This window comes from Bufo bufo, chromosome 5 (assembly GCF_905171765.1).
Source record: "Bufo bufo chromosome 5, aBufBuf1.1, whole genome shotgun sequence".
Taxonomy (NCBI): domain Eukaryota; kingdom Metazoa; phylum Chordata; class Amphibia; order Anura; family Bufonidae; genus Bufo; species Bufo bufo.
Window position 1 is genome coordinate 44,204,579 of NC_053393.1, and position 16,060 is coordinate 44,220,638.

Here is a 16,060-nt window from a genome sequence, read left to right on the forward strand (position 1 = left end):
TTGGCAGGAGAGGGACCCTGAGACAAGACCGCACCCACACCCACCTCAGAAGCGTCCACCTCAACAATGAAGGGCAGAGAGACATCAGGTTGTACCAAGATGGGAGCGGAAGCAAAACTCTTTGATACTAGAAAAGGCCTTACGCACATCTACCGACCAGGAGGAAAAATCTACCCCCTTTTTAGTCATGTCAGTGAGTGGCTTAACAACAGAGGAATAATTCAAAATGAACTTCCTGTAATAATTGGCAAAACCCAAAAAGCGCATCAGCGCCTTCTGATTCTCAGGAAGCTCCCAATCAAGCACAGCGCGGACCTTCTCAGGGTCCATGCGAAAACCAGAAGCGGAGAGAAGGAAACCCAGAAATTGAATTTCTGGAACCGCAAAAACACACATTTTTCCAGTTTAGCGTACAATTTATTCTCCTGCAGAATTAGCAAGACCTGACGTAGGTGGTCCCTATGAGTTTTGAAATCAGGAGAAAAAATCAAAATGTCATCTAGATACACTAGTACAAATTTCCCCATTAAATGATAAAAAATGCTGTTCACAAAATGTTGGAAGACGGCTGGAGCATTCATCAGACCAAAAGGCATAACCAAATTCTCGAAATGGCCCTCAGGGGTATTGAAGGCCGTCTTCCATTCGTCCCCTTCCCTGACCCTGACCAGGTTGTATGCCCCTCTTAAATCCAACTTAGAAAAAACTTTAGCCCCAACAATCTGGTTAAACAGGTCCGGGATCAGAGGAAGCGGATAAGGGTCACGAATTGTGATACTGTTCAGCTCCCTGAAATCCAGACATGGTCTTAAAGAACCATCTTTTTTCTTAACAAAAAAAAAACAGCGGCCACAGGTGACTTCGAGGGTCGGATGTGTCCCTTTCTCAGGCTCTCAGAGATATAAGTACGCATAGCGACCCTTTCAGGTTGAGAGAGATTGTATAAACAAGATTTAGGCAGCTTGGCGCCTGGGATGAGATTAATAGGGCAATCGTACTCCCGGTGAGGGGGCAGCTCCTGGACACCACTCTCTGAAAACACATCCGAAAATTCGGAGAGAAAAGATGGCACAGTCTTAGTAGAAACCTCTGAAAGAGACGTCGAGAGGCAATTCTCTCTGCAAAAGTCACTCCAACCATTTATTTGCCTTGCTTGCCAATCAATGGTGGGGTTATGTTTAGTGAGCCAGGGTAGCCCCAACACTAGAGGAGTAGGTAATCCGCTTAGGACGAAACATGACACATCCTCAACATGAGCATCACCCACAGTCAAACGGATATTGTGAACTATGCCCTTTAACGATTTTTGAGAAAGTGGAGCGGAATCGATAGCAAAAACAGGTATATCCTTTCCCAAAGTGCATACCTGGAAACCATGTGTTATAGCAAATTGATTATCAATGAGATTGACAGCTGCTCCACTATCTACAAAAATCTCACAAACAATGTTCTTGCTATCTAGCGCCGCCCTGGCAGGTAGGACAAAACTACAAGCAAATGGAAAACCTTCAATTTCCGCATCAACCTTGCCAATAGTAACAGATGGAACGTATTTAGAGGACTTATTTAGAGGACTTTTTTATTTTTGTTTCTTTATTACCCTCAAAAAACTCCCTGAATCTCCTAGAGGGACAAACATTTGCAAAATGATTTATACCTCCACAACAGAAACAAACCCTCCTCTGAGAGCTGAATCCTTTATTATTAGAGGCAAGCAAACCCAGCTGCATGGGCTTCGACTTAGAGGGGATTAAGAGAGACTGAGGCCCCTGCGCACTGAATGAGACCGCCCCACTGTCCTTGGACTGAATATGACAGGAAGGAGTAATCTCTCCTCTCTCTCTAAGACGCCTGTCAATACGAACAGCCCGAGACATGGCAGACTCCAAGGTGGCAGGTCTCTCATGAAAGGCAAATGCATCTTTCAATCCCTCCGAAAGACCATGGCAAAATTGACTTCGGAGTGCAGCATCATTCCAACCAGTATCAGCTGCCCATCTCCGAAATTCTGAACAGTATATCTCTACGGACTGCTTACTCTGGCATGAAGGACGCAGTTTAGATTCAGCCAGAGCAATACGATCCGGATCATCATATATCTGACCATGGGCTACAAAAAATTAATCCACTGATCGGAGGGGCCGTGCCCCCACCGGCAGCGAAAAGGCCCAAGACTGAGCGTTAGCCCTGAGCAGCGAGATGATGATCCCCACCCTCTGCTCCTCATCACCAGAGGAATGAAGAAGTAGGCGAAAATGGAGTTTGCAAGCCTCTCTTAGGCTAGTTTCACACTTGCGGCAGGACGGATCCGACATGCTGTTCACCATGTCGGATCCGTCCTGCGGCTGTTTCGCCGTGCCCCCGGGCCGGCGCTCCGTCCCCATTGACTATAATGGGGACGGGGGCGGAGCTCCGGCGCAGCACGGCGGTGCACGGAGAAAGCCGCCGGACTAAAAAAACTGACATGCAGTAATTTTAGTCCGGCGGCCTTAAGCCGTGCACCGCCGTGCTGCGCCGGAGCTCCGCCCCCGTCCCCATTATAGTCAATGGGGACGGAGCGCCGGCCCGGGGGCACGGCGAAACAGCCGCAGGACGGATCCGACATGGTGAACAGCATGTCGGATCCGTCCTGCCGCAAGTGTGAAAGTACCCTGAACGAACAAAATTCTCACTACCCCCAGAGAAAGTATCCGGAAGCGAGATCTTAGGCTCAGAACAAACTCCATGAACGCAAGCAGAACCGGTCACCTGAAACTGAGATACAGTTTTACGGAGATCTGCTATCTCCAATGAAAGACCCCGCATGCGGTCCATCAAGGCTGAAACCGGATCCATGCTTAAAACGGTTTTGGCGGTTTATATTGTCACGGATGGTGTTGCAGAAAACTAGAAGTCACAAATAAAGATCCAACTGACTTGATCCCCAAACTAAGGAACATATGGGTGAGCCCTATAAAAGCCCTAGAGCTCTCTCTGACTGCTCAGCCCATGCAAAGATCTTTATGATAGAAAATTGCATGTCCCCATACCTAGACTGAGTGACACCTGAAAACCCTATAATAGTGAGGGGACACGACCACCGGCTCCCTGCACTCAATACGGAGGGAGTCAGGGTCACCTAGAATCAAGCCAACAGGAAAACACAAATAAAGGAATAGACTTATCTGAGGAACCAGCAGTTGCAGCATCTAGCAGTGAGCACAATCCAGGAAGTGGTATAAACCGCAGAGTGAGGCAGTATGGGAGGGGATATAAAGGGAGGCAATCACTGCTAATAGATGATAGCTGGGAGAGGGAGAAGAGATGACAAAGCGAAACCAAAACAAAAGAACATTATGCAAGAGGTACTGAAGAATGTCTGTCAGAACTTCTCAGAGATCTGGCGGTGACATTACCAACACAGCACCGTACATTGTATAGTGGCTGTCCTTGGTATTACAGCCCAGGCCCATTCACTTGAATGGGACTGAGCCGCACCTAGGCCATGTGACCGATGAATGTGACATCACTGGCCTAGGAAGAGGCTGCAGACCTCACTGGAGCACCGTGGCTCTTCAAACAGCTAATTTGTAGGGGTGCTGAGAGATAGACCCTCTACCGATTAGATATTGATGACGTCTCCGTAGGGTAGGTGTCACGGTTGGGAATGGGGGGAAACTCCCCACCGAACACCAATTGGAAGCAGGAAGAGCAACTAGGCCTGGAAACAGGCCCTGACTTCTCACACGGTATGAGCAGACCCAGATGGTAGGACGACTCATACCCAGGAACCTCGGGCCCTTAAATCCCTGAACAGCCCTACAGATAATGAAAGGGCGTGAGACAACCTGTTCCTCCAAGATACGGAAGAACAGGAGTCTCATCTGGCCTAGATGCAGGGAAAAGAGGAGACCGTAAACAGCTACTGGATCGGCAGGTTAGAACTAGAACAACACACTTACTTGCTGCAGCCACATGACTGGAGCCCACGCATATGTACTGGAGCCCACACACAAAACAGGACACAGTACAAACAACAAACATAGGAACCAGCACACCAGTAACTGCCTGGACCCCCCGTGTGGAAAGGATGCATGAAGGCACCAGGCAGAGCTGCTCACTGAATAGTAGTTCCCCCTTCGGGGAACCCTGGGGGCCCTCTCACTGAAGGCACAGATACACAAGGAGATGTCTAGCATCCAAGCAGGACTGAGCATACACCATAGACAGACCAGACATGGAACACCAAACTAGACATAACAACACCCACCCATACATAAACAACACCAAACGCATAGTGAAGGGAAGGTGACAACGGGAAGACATTGATGTTCCACTAGGTGGCCCTCAAGGACTGGGCAGATGGAACACCCAGGAAAGGAGCAAAGCTCCAGCGCCAACAAAGGCTGGAGTACAACTGACTTCATCCTGAAAGCCACAGGCAATATAAACCCCAAGTGGCCACACCCAGCCAGGTAGTTAACCCCACCAGCACCAGACAGGGAAAGAACCAGGAGAAAGGAGGAAGGTAAAAACATGCTGCAACAACAACACGTTGCCCCTGGCAACCAGTATGCACGGCACACGTGTCACGAACAACAACAATACCGTGACAGACGTGACAGTAGGTCATCCATATTACACACAACCCCTTTAATTCGACATATTTTAAAGAAATACAATTACTTTTGTCATCTATGGAATATATAAACACAAAAGTCCTGATCGTTTTCCCATTGATATCTCTCCAGCTCTGCAATATATCAGGATTACTCACTTCATATAGTTTCTTGGCATCCTCACCGGCTAGGTCCTTATTAATGTCTAGACCTTCATCTCGGTTTGCCTAAAAAAATAAATGTATAGTACATATCGTGAGGTCCAGATTCTCATAGTTTCTATATTACCACATCAATAATCCGTAATTACAAAATTACTCCCCGCACCACCACCACCACCACCACATTCAGACCATTATATCCAGTGCTGGTGGTGTCCAGTATCTGATGATATTTGTACTCCTACTTGTCTAAATCTCATCACCCATAGTTTGGTTTCCAGGCTTGGATCTTCAAAATTTTAGACCAAGAAGTTCTGATTTAGAGGAGTTTTGCTGTACCTACTGAACCACTTAGGATCTCCCATTCTCAAGAAAGTTCACCTTGGCTACATGGGGACCTTATTAGATGAGTGGAAATGAAAGAATTACCCAGTATACATCCCTACAGTCCAGTCCGATTTTCCCCATTACATCAGCTATCAGGCAAAACTCTGGAGGATCCGTAAGCAATTATCTATCTTTTATGGACAAAGTTAACCTCTCTTCGATGTATTAAATGGGCTGTCTGCCCTGGACAACCCCTACTTGTTAGAAACATCCCAGGACAACGAGCTGATGATCATAAATTGTCTTCCTTCTTGGACCTCCAGCGATCAGCTGTAATTTGTGGGGGAACCTGGTAGTAGGTGTTTAGTTTTCCTGCAGTGCCACCGCAGGACAGACCAAGAATTACACAGTGCTCATTTATATCAATAGGTTGTCGTCTGCATAATACAGGATAGGACAGGTCCTCCAGAGCGAGAGACGCTCTTTGAAAGTGTTCTCCTCTCTGGCCAAGAGGGGAAGATCCTGAACAAAGTTCAGAATTCTCTAATAGGGTGTAAGAAAATGGATTTTCTAAATCAGACAACCCCTTTAAATGATGGCACCAAAATATCAAAGATTGTCACAGTTCAGCCTCTTATAAATGGACGCCCTAACCATCAGTATTTTTCCATTAAAGTCTGAATGTAGCATTTAATAGGGCTGAGTATAAGACAAGATTTATCTCAACATCCAGATTACTCACAACACATAAATTTAATGTACTATTTTGATTTGGGTTTGTCTGAAATTACAAAAATTAAAAAAATTCTAAAGACAGCACCGCTCCACTTTTATGATGGTATTTGAGTCCCATTTAACCCATTATAAACCGTTCTAAGTTACTTTGTGCTTAGTCTGAAGCTGCTCTCGTGGTGCAAAAAAGTACAGGGTTCATGGAGTCCAGGGTAAATTTAGAACCATGTAAAAAAAAAAAATCAGTGCGGTCATATATTATGTCTTACGTATTGTCCTGGGTCGTTGGCGGCTGTAAACCACAGCTATTTAAGGTATCGTAATTGAAATTCTGAAAGTACCAGGAATGGCTTTAGCGAGACAGCAGGATCTGACTCATGGCGCTGTTCCATTGTCTCCAGTGTTGTCTTTGGAGATTTTATTCTACTTTTTAGGCGGAGGAATAGATGTAGGAGGTGTAGCGCTTATAGTCGCATCCAGGCCCTGAGGCACAACTTGAAGCTCATGGGCCCAATACAAAATCATGGACCCCCAACATGTGCCAAACTGCCAGTGCCATCACTCTGTATGGGGGCACTTAAGCGGGCATCATACTGGACACTTGAGGGTATTACTCTGTGTTGAGAAATAGGGGATATCACACTGTGAGAGGGCACTTAAGGGGCATTCTATTCTGTAGGGGGCACTATGGGGTATCACTCTGTGTTGCAGCACTTACGGGGACATTTCACTGAGTGGGCGAGCAGTTATGGGAACATTGTTCTGCCTGTGGTACACTTAGGGGGCATTCTGTTGTGAGAGGGAACTAAGGGGGCATCATACTGTGTGGGGAGGCACTTTGAGGGCATTCTGTGGTGTGGGGGGCACTCGGGGGATTATACTGTGTGGGGAGGCACTTTGAGGGCATTTTGTGGTGTGGGGGGCACTTGGGGGATTATACTGTGTGGGGGGCACTTGGGGGGTATCATACTGGCATGGGGGACACCAAGGGGGCATCATACTATGTCAGGGGCACTAACAGTGGATCATTACTGTCTGAAGGGCACTAAGGGGACATTTTTAAGGTGTTGTGGCACTAATGGGGTATCCTTACTGTGAGGGCGGCACTAAGGGGGTATTCTTACAATGCATGGGGCACTTTTTCTGTCTGATGGCTGGGGGGTTTGGGTATGTATAGATAGGCATTGGGCAGGGTTAGAGGCGTGGCGTAGTGTAAAAAATGACTGCTATGTGCAAGTTTTCCAAAAGATGGGAGTTACAGTATGTGGACTGGTGGGGTATCCTATATTTTAGGCAAATAAAGTTTGGCTATAAGGAACCAGCATGGGGCAATAGAAATGTGATGGTTCTTGGTACAGATGGATAAGATAGAAGGTGTTTTTTTGCATTGCCTGTTGCCTGATTTTAAACCAGAGGTGCGTACACAGGTCTCATAGGGCTACTTAGCAAAATTTATTATTAGCCCCCCCCTGCCCGACCAAGTTTCTCTGTTCGCATGCATCAAACACACCTAGGCAGGTCAGAAGGCAAAGCGTGACACCCCAGATTTCTGATGGATTTACATTTTTTTAAAACAAAAAACAGACTCCATTGACTATAATGGGATCTGTTGGGTTTTCCATTGAGGAGGACAAAAAAGTCCTGCTGTTTTTAATGAATTATGTGACGGAAGCCCCGAACAGAGCTTCTGACACAGATGCGAAAGCAGCTTTAATCTCATGCTTCCCTTCACACTCTATTTTATATATATGCCTGCAGCCACCACTAGGGGGAGCTCAGTGCATAGGAATTCATTCACTTACAAAGCAATGAATAATCTCTATGCACTGAGCTCCCTCTAGTGGTGACTGATGGAAAATACAGTGAATCTTTGTCAGGAACAAGAGAAGCAGTTCCGGGCTGGGAACCCTTGGGCCCCATAGCAGTCCTTTAGTCCGCCTCCATGGTAGGTATGTCACTATGCACAACTTATAATATAACTAACTACCTGCAGCAGTGAGATCAGTATCTTCTTGAAGTAACCGCTGGTGTCACTCTTGACATCATCCTCCAAATCTCTGTCAAACACTAAAAAAAATGGACACGTAGAAATGTAATATGTGAAAATACAGTCGCCATAGTGTATTAGTTCAGAGGAGTAACGGTACTTACGTCTCTTGTAGGACTCTTTTATGTTTCGTATTTGCTGCAAAATAAAGATGGTTATAATAAAGATACATATAATATAGAATTTCTGCTTTTTTTTTAATTTTATTTTTTTGCAGGATGTATAGTTGGTATGGTATAAGTCACAGAGTCACCTCCCATCCATAGATATGCAGAGTCCCTGCTCTGTCCCTCCCGCTGTCCCTCCCATTGTCCCTCCCTCTGCCCCTCCCTGTTTCTTTGACTCCTCCTTCTGGTTGTACACTGATTTCAGGGAAACATAGAAACATAGAAACATAGAATGTGTCGGCAGATAAGAACCATTTGGCCCATCTAGTCTGCCCAATATATCTGAATCCTATGAATAGTCCCTAGCCCTATCTTATATGAAGGATAGCCTAATGCCTATCCCATGCATGCTTAAACCCCTTTACTGTATTTGCAGCTACCACTTCTGCAGGAAGGCTATTCCATGCATCCACTACTCTCTCAGTAAAGTAATACTTCCTGATATTACTTTTAAACCTTTGCCCCTCTAATTTAAAACTGTGTCCTCTTGTGGTAGTTTTTCTTCTTTTAAATATGCTCTCCTCCTTTACCGAGTTGATTCCCTTTATGTATTTAAAAGTTTCTATCATATCCCCTCTGTCTCTTCTTTCTTCCAAGCTATACATATTAAGGTCCTTTAACCTTTCCTGGTAAGTTTTATCCTGCAATCCATGTACTAGTTTAGTAGCTCTTCTCTGAACTCTCTCTAGAGTATCTATATCCTTCTGGAGATATGGCCTCCAGTACTGCGCACAATACTCCAAGTGAGGTCTCACCAGTGTTCTGTACAGCGGCATAAGCACTTCACTCTTTCTACTGCTTATACCTCTCCCTATACATCCAAGCATTCTGCTGGCATTTCGTGCTGCCCTATTACATTGTCTTCCCACCTATAAGTCTTCTGAAATAATTACTCCTAAATCCCTTTCCTCAGATACTGAGGTCAGGACTGTGTCAAATATTCTATATTCTGCCCTTGGGTTTTTACGCCCCCAGGTGCATTATCTTGCACTTATCCACATTAAATTTCAGTTGCCAGAGTTCTGACCATTCTTCTAGTTTTCCTAAATCCTTTTCCATTTGGCGTTTCCCTCCAGGAACATCAACCCTGTTACATATCTTTGTGTCATCAGCAAAAAGACAAACCTTACCATCGAGGCCTTTTGCAATATCACTTATGAAGATATTAAACAAAATCGGTCCCAGTACAGATCCCTGTGGAACCCCACTGGTAACATGACCTTGTTTTGAATGTTCTCCATTGACTACAACCCTCTGTTGTCTGTCACTCAGCCACTGCCTAATCCACTCAACAATATGGGAGTCCATGCTCAATGACTGCAGTTTATTGATAAGTCTCCTATGTGGGACAGTGTCAAAAGCCTTACTAAAATCTAGATATGCGATGTCTACTGCACCTCCACCGTCTATTATTTTAGTCACCCAGTCAAAAAAATCTATAAGATTTGTTTGACATGATCTCCCTGAAGTAAACCCATGTTGTTTTTCATCTTGCAATCCATGGGATTTTAGATGTTCCACAATCCTATCCTTTAATAGGGTTTCCATTAATTTGCCTACTATTGATGTCAGACTCACTGGTCTATAGTTGCTCGATTCCTCCCTACTACCTTTCTTGTGAATGGGCACGACATTTGCCAATTTCCAATCTTCCGGGACGACTCCTGTTACTAATGAGTGGTTAAATAAATCTGTTAACGGTTTTGCCAGCTCACCACTAAGCTCTTTTAATAATTTTGGGTGTATCTCATCAGGCCCCTGTGACTTATCTGTCTTCACCTTAGACAGCAAACTTAGAACATCTTCCTCTGTAAAGATACATGCATCAAACGATTTAATAGTCATCCTTTCTAGTGGAGGTCCTTCTCCTTTTTCTTTTGTAAAAACTGAACAGAAGTATTAATTAAGGCAGTCGGCTAGCCCTTTATTCTCTTCTACATACCTTCCGTCCTTTGTTTTTAATTTAGTTATTCCTTGTTTTAATTTCCTTTTTTCATTTATATATCTGAAGAATGTCTTATCCCCTTTTTTCATAGACTGAGCTAGTTTTTCTTCTGCCTGCGCTTTAGAAGTTCTTATAACTTGCTTGGCCTCTCTCTGCCTAATCTTGTAGATTTCCTTATCTTCATTGCTCTGGGTTTTTTTATAATTACAAAATGCTAGCTTTTTATTTTTAATGATTTGGGCCACTTCTGCTGAGTACCACAGTGGTCTCTTCCTTTTTTTGCTTTTACTGACAAGTCTAATGCAATTTTCTGTTGCCTTCAATAATGCACCTTTTAAGTAGTCCCATTTCTCCTGGACTCCATGTAATCCGTTCCAGTCTGATAAGGACTCATTTATGACTAATTTCATTTTTGAAAAGTCTGTTTTTCTAAAATCTAAAACTTTTGTTTTTGTGTGGTGGGACTCTTTCACAGTTCTTATATTAAACCACACTGACTGGTGATCACTAGATCCCAAGGTTTCGCCTACAATGACATCATATACCGAATCCCCGTTTGTGAATACCAAATCCAAAATGGCCTCCCTCCGGGTTGGCTCCTCAACCACTTGTTGTAGAGATAACCCCAGTAGGGAATTTAGAATATCTGTACTCCTGGTAGAACTTGCTATTTTGGTTTTCCAGTTTATATCTGGAAGATTGAAATCTCCCATAATGATAACTTCTCCTTTCATTGTCATTTTAGCTATTTCTTCAACTAGTAGATCATCTAGTTCTTTAACTTGACCAGGTGGTCTATATATCACACCTACACGAGTTACGGCATGGTTAGCAAACTGCAACGTAACCCAAACTGACTCTATGTTGGCCTCACCAACTTGTATTAGGTTAGATTTAATGCTATCTTTCACATACAGGGCCACTCCTCCTCCTTTCTTGCCTTCTCTGTCTCTTCTGTATAAAGAGTACCCTGGTATGGTTATGTCCCAGTCATTTCTTTCATTAAACCATGGGAAGTCTAATAGCAAACTGATAGTATATTATAACAATATCCAGAATCCCACATGACCATGTATAGCAAAGAGTATTATCAGCCAATGACATATTAGTTAATGTTTTATTGGGGGTGGGGGGTAATTATTTTTCATATTATTTTTTTTCACACTTTAGCACACACGATGGGCTTATATATCCTGTTTTCTGCAGCTTTTGTCAGCTTTGCTCTGTAGATTGGGACAGAGTCAGCAGGGGGTTTAAAGGGTCACTAATGCTGGGTTTACATGGCGCGATAGTCGGGCAGATTATCAGGGTTTAACGTATCTGCGCATGCTCATTCTTGACATTCTGCCCGTCTAAAGGTGCAGCCGATCACCCAATGAACGAGCGAACATTTATCAGATGAAAATGCGGGAAGTACATGGCTGGCATCCATGTTTTGATGATCTGTGATTTGTGGACCACAAAACGGACACAGTCGCGTGCAGGAGGCCTGATACTGTTTGTAAGCAAAAATGGGCAGGCTGCAGGATCTGACTACACAAAGGCTCTGTTCGTAGTCAGTTTCCATGGAAGCACATAGGTTTGCATCGTAGCTGAATGAGCAAAATGGTAAAATATCAGGACTGTTTGCAAAGTTGCTGCAGATATCCTTTATATGCGTTAAAATTAAATCAATGAAAATGGTTACAAAGATGGGGACAATCTAAAAGCGAATAAGCTATGAGGACGCAGTACCTGGTTGGCTCTTGTACACAGGATTTGGACCAGCACAGATTCATTGGTTCCTGCTCCTTTCAAGGCTTTTCTGAGTTCTCTTGCATCAAATTCACAGGGGCGGTCAAGCAACGCCAAGACGGTTTTCTCAAAGTCACCACTTAGATCACTTTTTAATACTTTTTCTAACTCCTGAAGAAAACAATAATAAGGCAAAAGATTGTGAATGGCAGAAGATGTGATCATGCCGACCGAACGAGAGAAGGACTTGGGTATTCTGGTTGTAATGTCAGACAGCAGCTGAAAATATGATTTTAGAGGGTATTAAAAGATATAAAAAGCCATAATCCCAATGTAATATTACCACTTTATAAATCGTATCTCAGATATGGGATTCAGTTTTGGGCTCCACATTGTAAACAGGATATAAAAGAGCTGGGCTCAAAGGTGGGCGACCACATAATTAAATGGCATGGAAGGTCTCAGTTATTATAATAAGAGGCTTAATTCCTTGAGACAGATTTAAAGAGCAACTGTCAGCGTGATCAACCCTATTAAACCAGGTATACTGTCTGATAGGGTTGACCCTACCCCTTCCCGACATGTGACATAAAGTTACGGCAGCTCTGGAGCAAACGGGTGTCTTCTGATTTAACCAAGCAGACACTCAGGCCTATATTCCGCGACCCAGAACCTGTGCACACGTTTGACCAAGGCCTCTGAGGGGGTCGCGGAATATAGGCCTGAGTGTCTGTGAGGATCGGGGGAAGCGGAATGTCAGTCTGCCCATTAGTGTAATCCTCATAGACTCCAGTGCTAATGCGCCATGGGAACTATAAAATAAAAGTGCAAAAAATATCAAATAAAAATAGATGTTTTCAAAACTATAAAAAAAGTAAAAAATATTAATATTCTAGTAACCCCCTCCCCACACCAAAAATAACGAAATAAATAAAAATAAACATATGGACATTGCTGCGCACGAAACCCCCCGTACTATTAAAGTATAAAAATATTAATCCCATACGACAAACGGCAAAATGGGAAAAAAGTCAAAATGACCTATTCACATTTATAGGGGGTCAGAATATGGCGACAAAAAGGAACAAAATTATTTTTTTCAAGGTTTTCATTTATTTTTTAAGTATTAAAACACAACTATATAAACTGTATATATGTGGTATCACTGTGACTCAGAGAATGAAACTAACAAGTTAGTTTTACCGTATAGTAAGTGTTGTTAAAAAAACAAACAAAAAAAAAAACATAAAACTGTTGCGGAATGGCGTATATATATTTTTTTTCCAATTTCACCCTCATCATTTGGAATTTTTTTCCAGCTCTCCACTACATGGTATGCAATAGTAAATGGTGGCAGTATAAAGTGCAACGTGTCCCACAAAAAAACAAGCCCTCGTACAGGTTTATGAATGTAAAAAAAAGACCAAAAAAAAAAAGTGAAAAACGAAAACGTAAAAACTGAGGGGCTGAAAGGGTTAAAATGACACCTGTCTTGTGAAAACTGTTTGCGGCCTTCGAAAGAAAAAAAAGACTTTTAGGGTCCATTCACACGTCCGTGTGTGTTTTGCAGATCCACGGATCCGTGGATCCGCAAAACACAGATATCGGCGATGTGCGTTCCGCATTTTGCGGACCGCGCATCGCCTGCACTTAATAGAAAATGCTATGTTCTATTTTTTTGGGGATCGGAATTGCGGACCAGGAACTGCGGATCCGCAATTCCGGATCCGGGCAGCACATCGTGCTGCCCCATAGAAATGAATGGGTCCACAATTCCGTTCCGCAAAATGCGTAACGAAATTGCGGACGTGTGAATGGACCCTAATGCTCCATTCACACGTCCGTGGTGTGTCGCGGACCCGCAAATTGCGGATCCGCAACACACCCGCCCGGCACCCCTATAGAAATGCCTATTCTTGTCCGCAAGCTGCTATCTTTTGCGGAGCTGCGGACCTGAAGATCGGGGCCACGCTCCGCAAATGCGGATGCTGACAGCACACTGTGTGCTGTCCGCATCCATTCCGTCCCCATAGAAAATGAATGGGTCCGCACCCGTTCCGCAAAATTGCGGAACAAATGCGGACCCATTTGCGGACGTGTGAATGGAGCCTTGTTCTTCATGCCAATGAGGGCTCCAGGGCACAGAGGGGCGTGGCCAGAGGAGGAAAGCTGAGGTCAAGGCCCCTCCCTCCTGTGCATTGAAACCTTCATTTGCATAAATAATAAATGTATTATTTTTTTCTCTCAGGGATACTGCAACCGATTTTCACAAGGCAGGGTTTCGTTTTAATCAGCAGTATCAACCCTACCAGATAGAGTACCTGGTTTGATTGAGTTGATCCTGCTGACAGGTGCTCTTAGCGTGAATGTTACTCTTAGTACACAATACACTGTACCTTGCCATACATGGTCTTGAATTTTTGCTTTATTTGCTGTCGCTGTTCAGAAGATCTGTTTGCCAGCACTTCAATAATTGCTTTTTCATCGGTTCCTGATGAAATACAAGAGAAAGATGATTGTCAGTCAGTGTGAGGAGGCGATCGGGATGGATCCACGACCTTCAGTACCTAACCCTTCCTATGAAGAGAATCAACTTTGCAAATAATCTTGATTAAAACTATCATATTGTTTTGTGTACACAGCTCCTGTGCAGACCTATGTGTCTCCATGGCAGCAGACTACAAGCAGACCCCCTGTAGTCTGACCCTGCAGTCCTGTGTTACCTCCTTCCACAGGCAATACAAGAGGAGGCAGACAGATGAATTCAGGGTCAGACCACATATAGGACTGCGTGGTTGCTGTATACTATATATATTTTTTTATTTTTTTAACCCTTTAGCTGCCAGCGCTGTAGGCAAACACGGCCTGGTAGCGAAATAGCAGAGACCTGCGGCAATTATGCAGATCACGGTAATTAAAGGCTTTAGATGCCGTGATCAAGTAAGATCCGGGAGTGTTACCGGCATCCCCCACGGCCGATGGGGATGCAGGTAATTGGTTTGAATGCGCTCAGTCTCGCTGAAATAGGCTGAGAGCATTCAAACTGCAATTCTTATTTTGGCCACCAGATGGCAGGCCAACATAATAAATAAGCAATTCTTACGAATATGTCCAGTTTAAAAATCTATGATTGTTCAAAATTAAAAAATAAAAGCTGCATTTTATAGGCTCATGTATGAGCTTCAAAATCATTGCAATTTTTTTTTGAAAATGTAAAAAAATATATAATTAAAAAAATATATATATAAATGTTTAAATCAGTCCCCTTTTCGTATAATAATAATAAAAAAAATACCTAAATAACGAAAAATGTAAACATCATGGGTATCACCGTGACCAATTAAAATATAAAAATATTTTTACAATACGGCGAATGGCGTAACGGAAAAAAGGATCAAAATGGCCAATTTGCCATTTTTTTCATTGCTTCTCTTACCCAAAAAAATGCAACAAAATGTGATCAAAAAGTCACGCACACTCCAAAATGGTATCAATAAAAACTACAGATTGTCCCGCGAAAAATGAGCCTCCACAGCTGAGTAGATAAAACTATTAAAAAGTTATGGGGGTCAGAATATGGTGATGTAAAAAAATTTTTTTTCAAAGTTTTAATTTAGTTTTACACTATTTAGACAGAAAAACATACACATATGTGGTATCGTTGTATTCGTACTGACCTAGATAATGAAGGACATGGGTCAGTTTTGCCGCAAATGGAATGCCGTGCGAACAAAATCTGTTTGTTCGCACGGCATTTGGAATTTTTTTACTGCTTCCCACTACATTTTATGCCATAATTAATGATCGCATTAGAAAGTACAACTTGTCCCACAAAAAATAAGCCCTCATACAGCTATGTGAACGGAAATATAAAAAAGTTATGGCTCAAGGAAGATAGGGAAGAAAATGATAACTCAAAAACAAAAAAACCTCCGGTATCCTAAGGGTTAAATGCATCAGGCTAAATGCACACGATCAGGATTGCGTGCGGATTTTCCGCGCGGATTTGCGTGCGGAAAATCCGCACTGTAGGTCATGTACATTTTATTCTATGAGATTTTAAAATCCGTAGCATGTCAATTTATTTTATTTTTCCTGACCGGATTTTCTTCATTCACTTAGTAAAATCCGCATGCGGAAAATCCGCACCGAAACCGCACCAAATCCGCACGCAAATCTGCACCAATTGATGCGGACTGACCGCACAGATTTGCCTGCGAACACCTGCGGATTTCAGTGCGGATGCTCCGCACATGAATCCTGAACGTGTGCTTTTAGCCTAAAGTTGTTGTGTCACTTCATCAAATGGCATTTATCATGTAGCTAAAGTTAATACAAGGCACTTACTA

The 16,060-nt window shown here is 43.3% G+C and overlaps 1 protein-coding gene across 1 annotated transcript in view; it reads right to left on the reverse strand.

Moving 5' to 3' along the window:
• The window catches only part of ANXA13 (annexin A13), a 53,026-nt gene that overhangs the window by 25,303 nt on the left and 11,663 nt on the right, over positions 1 to 16,060 (reverse strand). The window contains exons 3-7 of the mRNA XM_040432232.1: positions 14,108 to 14,202; positions 11,712 to 11,882; positions 7,970 to 8,003; positions 7,806 to 7,885; positions 4,757 to 4,825 (exon numbers count right to left, since the gene is read on the reverse strand). Of these exons, the coding sequence (XP_040288166.1) occupies positions 4,757 to 4,825; positions 7,806 to 7,885; positions 7,970 to 8,003; positions 11,712 to 11,882; positions 14,108 to 14,202 (449 nt within the window). The remainder of the gene's footprint in view (positions 1 to 4,756; positions 4,826 to 7,805; positions 7,886 to 7,969; positions 8,004 to 11,711; positions 11,883 to 14,107; positions 14,203 to 16,060) is intronic.